Raw genomic sequence first — 12,054 nt, 5'->3', positions numbered from 1 at the left:
TTAGGTGTTCGAGCGATTTGTTCCCTGCTGCTCCTGCTACATTGGTATAGGGGCTTCTCTATCTTTCCCCTGTGAGGAGTCCCCAGTTGGTTTCCTGGTTTGGGTATTTGAGTGCTTATGCTATTTCTTGAGAGAGAATCTGTATTTAATAGCCTATTTAAGAGCTGGAATCTTGTCACCCAACCAGAGCACTGTAGCTGGGATCCTGTTCTGTGCTGCCTGAACTTCCCATGTGTGGGGTGGCCTAGGTTACCACCCTACTAGTCCCCACTCTTTGACAGTAGCTCTGTCCCCTTCACCATATGTTGCAGATGAGTTTACTCCTAAATGCCTGCTTTATTCTGTGAGGGCATCCCTTTCAAGTAAGTCCCTGTTTTCTCAGGGATGTCTTGTCCAGGAGTTTACAAAATCAAGCTCTTGTTCTGACGTGGTACAGTGGAGGTTTATTTTATCTCTTTTTTCTTGACTTTCAAAATTACTAAAACTATATCTAATTGTATTAAAAATGTAGGACTTCTACTTACCTCACAAACATATTTGCAAGTGCATTGGACATATCACTAAATTCAAAACATAAAGCAGTCTCATTTCATCAAACTTTAGAACCTTTGGGTTTTGAAAATGACTTTGTAAAACTGAGTTGTTGGGCCCAGAAAATTTATTTAACAATATATACTCAACAAATATTTATTTTTCTCATTTTTTTTGAGACAAGGTCTTACTCTCTCATCCAGTCTGGAATGCAGTGGCAGGATCTCAGCTCACTGAAACCTGGAGCCTCCATCCCACCAACCCTCACCGGCCACCCTGAGCTCAAGTGATCCTCCTACCTCAGCCTCCCGAGTAGCTGAGACCACAGGTGCATAGCACCATGCCTGGCTACGTTTTTGTATTTTTGGTAGAGATCGGGTCTCATCATGATGCCCAGGCTGCCCTTGAATTCCTGAGCTCAAGAGATTTGCCTGCCATGGCCTTGCAAAGTGCTGGGATTACAGGCTTGAGCCATCACACCTGGTCAACAAATATTTCTTTATTGAATTCTACATGCAAGGCATTTTTCTAAACTTAGGGTTATAGTAGGGAGCAAAACAAAGATTCTGCCCTCATAGATTTGTGCTACTGGGAGGATTAACTAGTCATTGTGCAGCTATTTGGCAGAGCCATCTCAGCAAATTAAGGAAATGTTTCAGGAACTAAATCTGAGCTCTGGTGAGGCTGATGGAGAAAGATCAGCCTTTAGGACAGTTACATGCAACCAACTAGATAGTTATCAAATAAGAGAATTATGCACTATGAGAATGAATACATTCTTAATGGCTTATTAGGCAAACATGGTGGCTTCTTTGAAATGTTTGCTGTGACTTCAGGATCGCCCTTACCGGAAAGGTCTTGCACATTTCTCCATTTTTGACTCACAACATTCTCCTCTCCTCTCACCTTCAAATACCCATACACTGCTAGGGGTGCTAAACAATGAGCTGGTTTTCTGCTCTGAAGATCTTCCAGGCCTCTGCTTATTCCTTCCCCTGGTGTCTGGCTTTGTGGTCATTTTACTTCTCTGAGGCTTTCATACATTATAAGTGGGGAAAGGAAATTCATAAATTAATCTTCAAACTAGTCTCTTTTTTTTCCTACTATTAGCTTCTTTCATAAATTCTTAGGTGGAGATAGGATTGTTAAAAAATTTCTGCTCACACCATTGCTATGGAAATATCACTTCATTTTCTTAGAAAGAATTCATGGGCAGACAGGTAAATACATGAACATTAGCCAGCAGGAAGCTTCAAGGACAGTAGAGCGATGAAATGTTTTTCCGGTAGTTATGCTTCCTTCCAATAAAAAGTTCCCCAAAAGTATAACAGCAAGGGTCAAATGCTTATATAAATAACTATTTAGAGCTTTTTAATGTAAAATATTGAACCCACATCTGAGGGTTTTATATCCTTTTTTAAAAACTGCTAGGGTTTTCAATATACTTCTCTCTCTCATCATTCAACATATTCAACCCAGGCTAGCCTTTGTGAGCCCAAATAAACATGCTAGTTGCAATTTGCAGCCTAATATTAGAAGGAGTAGCAACTGACCCTCTGAAAAAGCCTGGCAGTATTTATACAAGTAAAATACTATTTTTCAGCATATTTGCCTTATCTCCACATTTCTCTAATTAAAAACATTCTTTCTAGAAAGTGTAACAAGGTAGTAACAAATCCACAAGTTCATTTTCGGCAAAGGATCCCCAAACAAGATGTTGACAGATTTTTATCATTATGATTCCAGAGATTCTAGTCTTATGAAAGTGTTCATGGAGATTGATAGATAGATAGATGTATATAAAAGTAATGAAAAATGGAACAAAGAGATATAACTAGGCTTTTTTATTAGAACGAATGATGGAAAGCCCTGACCCCACCTAGCACTCTGAGCTTTTTATTTCATTGTCTTTGACCTGCAATCATAATCTTGATAAGAAATAGTTAATAAAAGAGACTGAGAGGTAACTAAGAAGATGGGTGGCTAGAAATAAATGTTTTCTCAATTATTTATTACCCTTCGGAAATATCTGTCTGAAATGTTGGTCCCATATATCCACTTTAATAGTGCGGAGGAGGGAAGTGGTAGCTGTTATTAATTTTTAAGACTGGCTGGCAGCTTTCAGTCCAAGAACAAGGCTTAACTTTGCATTTTGAAAAATGCAGAAATTTTTATTAGTTAGAATAGAATCAAAATTATAAAGGATATATTGCCTGCCAAAAAATTGACATTATATTTGCAGTTCTCTTTTAGAATAAGCTTCCTGGAAGTGCACTTAGACACATTGGGAAGCTACCCGTATTGTTTGCTTATTTTATGTATAAGTTTTGGAAAAACAATTCAAAGAACATGTCTTCCTGACTGAGGGTTGGTCATGTCATATCCAAGTGGCAGTTCATTATTGCACCTAAAAGCTAAGTGTTGGCACAAATAGTACTTACTAGTGTGTGAGATCATTGGAATTGGTTTCAGACATTACTTTTTGCTCACATCTGCCTTCTGAAGACTCTGGGACAATTTAATTACCTCTGCACTTTTGATTCCCAATTCTTTCAATAAAAAATATAAAATTACCCTCAATTGAGAACTATCAGACTAAAACATTTGTGACTGCTTTCCATTGTCATCTCTCTTCCAGCAGATTATCATGTTAAGTTAGTCTTGGGCATATATACTCATATATACTTTGCTTTGAGCACCCAAGACTCGTTTTGACTAGAAGTCAATTTGAATTTATGACAACACAAGTACTATATCCAAATGTCTCTTGGTAACGTAATGTACGGCTCTAATAACAAACACTAGAATTAAACCAGTAATAGAATAGTCTCCTAGCAGCTGCTTCAATTCCAGTTTGAAGGGCATTGAAATAGCTGATTCAGAGATTTCTATAGAGAAACTTAAGCTAATTAAGGACATCAAAGTCAATGGAATGACAATATCTGCCAGTGAGCAATACAATTTATATACATTGAAAAGAAGGCTAATAGAAGGTTAAAAAAAGTATCCATTTAGATGAGTCTTTTATTTTGCATGCCATTTTGCATTTCCCAGCTTTGCTTAAATCACAAGTCTCACAGAAAAGACTTTCATATATTTATTACACTAGATAATAGAAGACTATTGATGAATCTGCCTTTTCTCCCACAGTCAGGTGCAACTGAGCACTGGTGTCTTTTCAGTCTTTGACCAGTTCAGTGTGGAGGAAAAGAAAGGGGACTGTTTTTGGTTGTTGTTGTTTGATAACTACTCAAAAGCAGTTATCTACTTTATGAGAGATTCAGGTGGTACTTATCAATTTATTAATTTTTTTCAATTTACTCAGCTCAAAGTCCCATAACTTTTAGGTTGAAATTCTAGTTAATATTGTTCACACTCAACCAAATGTTTTGGCTGTGCAGCCTGTCTTAGCTGTGGGTTGGAAACATGCTGCTATCCTTCTGTGTATTAACTTCCTCAGGTTGTAGAACTACTAATAAAACTCCTAAACATAGAGTTTTTGAAGTTAACCTCAAAGTGAAAGTGTGGCCATTAGAACTGCACTTGTCAAGTGACAGAAACTTTTTGTCTTATCTAGCATTAAAAAAAAAAACAAACCCTGAGTAAGCATTAAATACATGATGCAATTTGTCTGCATGTTTTCACCGCCTGATACGTTAAATCTCAGGGTCTGAGACTGAGTCAAATAAATTGAGATAGACCCCATTAGATTCTAAATTACAATTCAAATATCATCTACCACCCATCTGTTTGATGGGAAGCATTTATCAGACCCCTTTGAGACTGTGTTCTGGAAGAGAGTTTTAATGGCTAGCTACTTTGCTTCATCTTGGTGCAAATTCAAACAGTGACTGCAGTGCAGTCTCTGGTTTGGTAAGGTGTGATTTCTTTATCTAAAATAATTTATTTTTTAAAAGTAAATTAAAATTTTCTTTGCTATTACATGAGTCCCTAATAGAGTTGTATCACGAAGTGACTTATACATTAGCGGGTGCTCAGTGAAGGCCATTTGTTGACTTATGTTGCTAAAGCTCTATCATATAACTTCAGGTCATAATATTAATATATATTTTTTCTTTGGGTGTTCTGACAAAGCGTGATTTAGCTTTTAGACATTCCATTCATTTTCTAAGCACCTCTTGTAGTTCTCTTTTGCATCTCACCTGGAAGGTTGTAAATTTTTGTTTTCTTCACTGCATTTTATATAGTTTATATATATACAAATTTTTAATAATGTAGTGTATTATGTCCTGATATCATTACTGTTATTTAGACTTCAAAATTCTGCCACCAGCATATGTAAAATTGGTAATAGATAAAACAGCCATTGATTGCCTGGTTGGCATAATGGTTAGGTGTCTGATGAAAAGTTGCTAAGATATGATATGACAGCAGTCCTTGAGCTTCTGGGTCTGTGCAAGCTCTCACAAACTGAGAGTTTCAATATGTAGTGTCACCTTATTTGTGTGCGGTTCAGTCTGTCAGCTTTTGACTATGCCTTTAGTATGCTGAGTTCAATCATTGTAGACTCCAGATATAAAAGATTTCATAGCCACGTAATGATTAGTTTTGGAAGCTGTGTCTCATTGAAAAGGAGCCCACAGGGAGAGAGATAACAGTACTTACATGTATCTTCTTCTTCCATGGAAATACTGATCACATAACAGGCATACACAAAACCCACCAACTGCAAAAAAGAAAAAATGGGTATTTTAAGAATCGATTCCAAGTTTCCATAATTAAAGAGCCAATATAATCTAATAAAGATAAACATTTATGAGTAACTTTTAAGAATTTGCAGTAGGAAAAACTCTTTAGAAATGATAGCTGTGGTTTTAAGAGTCTTTTCTATGTAGCCTTACTAGCTTTCTAAAAAGTACACAGAAATGGGGGAAAAACCAATTTTTAGATATTTCACTTAGATTTTGATTTGGGGCTTGCAGTTCTTATATTTTATAGTCAGCAAAGATTAAGAAATCCATTTTAAAGTTCTAATTTTTTTTCTGACGGTTGAGCATTTTGCACTAGCACTCATTAACTATAACTATTTTAATATTTAAAAGCTACAGAAAGAATCAAAACATATTGCGTATAAATTAAATACCAATTATCTACTTAACTATTTAAAGTGCTCTGGGAATGTAAATCATATTTAGATACTAAATTGCTTTGTTAATCGTATCACAAGAAAACACATTAATTTATTGGTGATTTGGTAGTGTTAAAATAGAAGAGATAATTTATACTTTTAATACTAGTAGTTCAAAGAATAAATGCAGGTGTAGAATTTAACCTCTGAATTTATGATGCTAAGAGGATGATTTTTGTTCCCTGGAGCCAAAGACACTGCATTTCCTAGAGGACAAAATTGTCAAAGAATCTAGTCTAGTCTAAAAATACTTACTATAAGCACTTCCATAGGTATGAAAAATAGATACTTGATAGATGTTACAGTTTCTCTTCTTGCCTTTGTTAACATTTGCTTCCATCCTTTACTCCCATTGTAAAATAACACTGGGAAAATAAACTTTTCCTGGTAGTCCTGGTGTCAAAGGGTGATGTTTCCAATGCAGAGAACAAGATATCTGGAGCTTTTGACTACCCATGTGAATTAGGACCCTGAGCTTGTAATCCTTCTCTAGAATGTCTAAAGCCCAAGAAGCTCTGAGGGGGTGAGAGGTAAGGGAAAACGTTAGCGTGAGGTCTTAGGAGAAGGGCTTCCAGAGAAATCTGCCAGGGTGATTATGGCTTTTCCCACCCAGCAGGCACCTCATCTCAACTCAAGCCAAATGAGGGGGTGCTTCAGAAAGCACTTGGGGAGTTTAACATTTCTTACATTTTGGGAAACATGGGGGCTTGGCACCTGACTCACACTTGCAAGAGTCAAAAGGCAAGAGGGTGTGTCTAGAGGGGCTTTTGATTATAATGTGTGGAGACAGGACTGGGCAGGGTTGGCAGGGCAGGATGTGTATGTGGGCCCTTAGTCTGGGGGTAAGGCCTCTGGAGAGAGTTTCCTATGCTGTTCTGGAGTTGGAGCCACCCCAGAGGACTTCCTGGCAGGGATACGTGACCTCAGGATGATGGTACTTTGGCTATAGAAGGCAAGTAGGGGTACAAAGTGGCAAACCATGGAGGCTGATCATCCAGGAAACAGGTAGGGATCCCATAGGAGAGGCAGGGTGGGATTCTGAAGAACCCCTAAAAACACCCCACAAGAAGAAGCATCAGCATGCGGGAGATGTCAAACCCAGAGAGTATCCCTGCCAGATTATGATGGAGCCCTTCATGCTAATCCCTTGTTCCCTACTTTTCTCCCATCGTTTCTCCTACTTCATCCCTACAATAAAACAGTGAGAGAAGTGGAGTGAGAAGAGGAGGAAGCAGTGCAGTGTTTATTTCCCTCTGCAAGTCTGCAAGTTGAAATCAGACTGAAGCTCAGGAGGAGTTTTTCAGTGGATGAGAATTTTCAACGACCTGGACTAGATATTTAATATCTCTGAGGGACTAAGACAGCTGTAAGGTCTGCTTGAAATATGATCCAAAGGATGAACTAGAACAAAGCCATAACGTGTACTTGAATAGGTAGTGAGAGAATAAACAAAATTGCCTTTTGACTGTATTCTACCAACCCATTCAGGAAACCAGTTACATAGAGAAGAAGAAATGACCCCAATCCCATCACCAATAACTTTACAATAGATTTCCTTCTCTTATAGTTGCTATACATCACTTATACTCTTAGGACTCTAGTACTCTTCATAAGCTTAATTATTAATGACTATGTAAGTTTGTATCATTTAAATATACTGCAATATATTAAGGTAATGTTCTATTATTGAAAGTTATTTTCAAGTTATAAATAATATTAGGAAAAATATTAATGCTTTTCCTAAATTTTTGATGATCTCAGAGGTAAAATTATTATTGCAGAAGTGCCACTGAATATTTTTATGACTTTTTTTTTACACATTATTGGTTTTTGGAAAGTTTGTATTATCTATCCTACCACAACAGTGACTGACAATGCTTGCTTTTCCATATCCATAGGATAGTTCCACTTAAAAATGCATGCCAAGAAAAATAAACAAAATGGCATCTCTTCAGTTATTTATTTTTGCAATAGTTTTCTTTCATCTGACAGAGTTTCATATTTTATTAGCCATTTATGTTTTTTATTTTGTGAATTATCTCAAAAATTCGTTGCCCATTTATTAACTTGATATTATTTTTATTAATTTATATGAGGTCTTATGGGGGAAAGCCTTTGCTATATTTGTTGCAAATTTTCATTTCTTTATGTTAGCCTGTGATAGTGCTGGTTTCATAATGTCAGGAGATTTTCTTACTAAACCGTATGTCAGAAAGCATCTGCCAACAAACAACTTTCTAGTTCTTGGTGGGTTCTCCTTTATGGGTATGTGTGTATATGTGTATACCTGCAAGTGTACATATTTGTAAATCAAGACCTCTCTTGCGTTAGTTTTCTCTTGCTGCTGTAAGAGACGGATGCAATTTAGTGGCTTAAAACAACACAAATCTTACAGTTCTGAAGGTCAGATGTCTGAAATGGGCCTTACAAGGCTAAAATCAAGGTGTCAGCTGGGCTGTACTCCTGCAAGATCTAGCAAACTCTGTTTCCTTGCCCTTTTCAGCTTCTAGAGGATTCCTGCATTCCTTAGGTTATGGTCTTGTCCTCCATCTTAAAGGCCAGCACCATTGGGCTGATTCCATCTTAAGCTGTCATCTCTTTGGTTTGTCCTCCCCTGCCTTCCTGTCCTACTGTTAAGGATGCTGGACACACCTGGACAACTTAGGATAACCCCTGCATGTTAAGGTCACATGATTATCACTCAATTTCATCTTCAATCTTAATTCATTCTCCTTTGCCATGTGCAGTGATTTATTCACAGGTTCCAGAGATGAGGATGTGGACATATTTAGGGAACTGTAATTCTCACAGTCACATCTGTGAACTAATATTTGGACTCGCAGCAGGTTCTGCACAATGTAGACTACAGCAGAGATGGAGAAATGATACTGAGAAAATTGCTTAAGTTTTACACAGGAACAGAAAACCAAACACTACATGTCCTCACTCATAAGTGGGAGTTGAACAGTGGACACACATGGACACAGGGAGGGGAAAACTACGATCATCAATTTGTGTTTGTACATGTAGCCCATGTTTTTCCATCCTACCTACAAATACATACGCTGGAGAACTCTGTATTTATTGAGTTTACTTGTTCCGGATCTGAGTTGAAGTCCTGGATGTCCTTATTAATTTTCTGTCTCGTTGAGTCTAAATCTCGTTATGGGTCTTATGTATCTGGGTATTAAGATCTCTTATTGTTGTATTGATCCTTTTACCACTGTATCTTTGTTGCTTTGAAATCTATTTTATCAAATGTGAGAATTGCAACTCCTGCTTTTTGTTTATTTATTTATTTTTGCTATCCATTTGATTGGTAAATTTTTCTCAAACCCTTTGTTTTGAGTCTTTGTGTATCTTTGGATATACCATTAGGTTTTGACTGTATCTTTTTATTGTGGGATTTAGTCGATTTAAATTTAGGGTTACTGCCATTTGATGTTAACTGGCTATTTTATCCATTCGTTGATGTAAATTCTTCTTTATGTTGATGCCCTTTACTTTTTGGTATATTTTTAGAAAGGCTCATACTGGTTGTTCCTTTCCATGTATAATGCTTCCATTTTAAATACACAAAATATTGATCGGCCATTATTAATACCCATTTTTAAAATGAAGCAATATTCCTGTTCTCTCTCCCTCTTTTTCTTCCTCTTTCTTCCTCTCCTTCTCTCCTTTTTTTACTTTTCAACATCCTAGTTCCTCACCTCTACTCAATACATTCCTCTGAACACCTGATTCCTTGTGATTCTCCCGTCACACTGAAACCCCCCCAAAAAAAATACATATGCTAAAAGCAGAATATAATTATTTTACTTATTTATTTAACTTTTATTTTAGGTTTGGGATTACATGTGAAGGTTTGTTACACAGGCAAACACATGCCATGGGGGTTTGTTGTACAGATTATTTTATCACACAGTTATTAAGTCCAGTACCCAATAGTTATCTTTTCTGCTCCTCTTCTTCCTGCCTCCCTCTAGCCTCAAGTAGATCCCTATTGTTTCCTTCTTTGTGTTCATAAATTCTTATCATTTAGCTCTCATTCATAAGTGAGAGCATGTGGTATTTGATTTTCTGTTCCTGCATTAGTTTGGTAAGGAAAATAGCCCCCAGCTCCAGCCATTTTCCCACAAAAGACATGATCTCATTATTTTTTATGGCTGCAAAGTATTCCATGGTGTATAGGTACCACATTTTTAAAATCCAGTCTATAATTGATGGGCGTTTGGGTTGATTCCATGTTTTTGCTATTGTGAATAGTGCAGCAGTGAACATAGGCATGCATGTCTCTTTATAATAGAGTGATTTATATTCTTTGGTTATATACCCAGCAATAGGATTGCTGGGTTGCATGGTAGTACTGCTTTTAGCTCTTTGAGAAATTGCCACACTGATTTCCACAATGGTGACCTAATTTACACTCCCATCAAAAGTGTATAAGCAGAACGTACTTATTTTAAATAGCACATTTAAAACAGTTTTCTTGACAATTCAAATTCTGGGTTTTTTTTAATTTTCACTTTGATTTGTTCATTGTTGTTTTTCTTTTACATTGTACTTGACAGGGAGCTTTTACTAAGAGGAGGACACACATCAACTCTGCTATTGAAAAAATTCATACATGTCCATAATTAATTTTATCTTTAATCCATGGATTCTTGCAAGAAATTGTCTATGCCACTTGAAATTTTGTGAACATTAGTTTTCTTAAAAACAGATAACATAATCTGTGGATCTACTGAACTCTGCACAAAGATTGTAATTCATCTCAATATACCTAATATGAAAGTCATTGCTCACTGCATCATACTATGGAGGTTTGCTCCCCCACAGGCTACTGCTAGCATAGTCACACATCACGTAACATTTCTGTCAGCGATGAACCACTTAAATAATGGTGTTCTCATGAAATTATAATGGGGCTGAAAAATTTCTATTGACATTGTAGCGGTTGTGACATCATAGCACATGCAATACTGACATATTTGTGCTAATGCTGTTGTAAACAAGCACACTGTGCTGCCAGTCATATAAAAACATAGCACATACAAATACATGTAGTATATAATACTTGCTATTGGTAGTAAACAATGATGTTACTGGTTTGTGTATTTATACTATACTTCTTTCTGTAGAGTGTAATCTTTCTACCTAAAAAACGTTGAATGCAAAACATAAAAATTTCCTGCTAAAAAATACAATTTTATTTTATATTATAAAGAGTTCTTAAAGGCTACGTATATTTTTATTCTTAAATGTATGATAAGTCAGATATTGTTAAAAGCTGATGTTCCTTAGGTTTTTAGGTAAAAGTAAATAGAAAAGGAATCTGCAACATTTCATTTCCATGCTTCCACAGATTATCCTGAGTGCCCCTTTTGATACATGCATTGTATGTTGTTATCTTGTGTACCTCTTTGAATTCATTACTTTGGAGAACTTACTTCAAAGATAATCATTTAGCTTGAGAAACAGTTCAATAAGTTTGGGTGACATGAGTTCTAGTGCCTAAACATTGATAAATCAGATTTCTTTTGAACCCTAAAAAGCTAGACCAAGTTGAAACCAGGCAGATCAAGACTCTCTTCCTATCCCTTGTGGCTAAAATGACTGACACTCTGGGTTTTCTTTCAGTGGCACTGCAAGGAAGGAGAAGAATAGTAACAGAAGGAAGGAATCAGGCTGGAATGGACAATTTCTGAACAAGTTCTGTTGTTTTGCATGCAGACAGAAATTTAGGTGATACATTGCAAATTCTATCTTGGAAGTTGCTTACTGGATAGAAAGCTCATAGTTCCTTGATAGTTTGTGTTCCAATGATCATTCCTCCACCACAAACTCAGGTAAATTAAATCTCACAAATTATTTTTTTTTCATCTATATAGGTGAGAGGTAAGCAATGATATATCAAAACATTTTTTTGATAGAGTACTGTGAGACTTTTCTAGTGTAAAGCTAAAGTCTTCATGATAGCTCAATGCCACAATAAATATTATTTTGTAATGTTCTAATACATTCCCCCCTTTAAAAATATAATACTTCTACCCACACCTTTATATTTACTTAAAGTAAGGTGACTTATTATTTAGTCTTTTTTGATGTTTTTAATATGAAAATGATACCTAAAGTATATGTTAGCATATGGTTAGCCCCTTTGACAGGAAATATATTTTGGTGTTTTCTAATACTGGCTCATTCAATTTGTCATGCTGGGGGCCATCAGCATTTACTGGTTGATCCATTGACGTTTACTGGAAGAAAGGCTAGAGGATTGATGAGAAGGTCTCTTGAGAACGAATTCAGTCATGCTGATACACTGTTTTCACATATCAATATGTAGAGTTAATTTGATGGAGTTGAGCCTGGAA

The 12,054-nt window shown here is 36.3% G+C and overlaps 1 protein-coding gene across 2 annotated transcripts in view; it reads right to left on the bottom strand.

The window, feature by feature from the left end:
• NKAIN3 (sodium/potassium transporting ATPase interacting 3) overlaps positions 1 to 12,054 on the bottom strand; it is a 722,168-nt gene that overhangs the window by 70,266 nt on the left and 639,848 nt on the right. For both annotated transcript variants that reach the window (XM_035277208.3, XM_035277209.3), the window contains exon 5: positions 5,158 to 5,218. In XM_035277208.3, coding sequence (XP_035133099.1) covers positions 5,158 to 5,218 — 61 coding nt within the window. The remainder of the gene's footprint in view (positions 1 to 5,157; positions 5,219 to 12,054) is intronic.

The sequence above is a fragment of the Callithrix jacchus genome, chromosome 16 (assembly GCF_049354715.1).
Source record: "Callithrix jacchus isolate 240 chromosome 16, calJac240_pri, whole genome shotgun sequence".
Lineage (NCBI taxonomy): Eukaryota > Metazoa > Chordata > Mammalia > Primates > Cebidae > Callithrix > Callithrix jacchus.
This window is presented reverse-complemented; position numbering and strand designations above follow the sequence as displayed.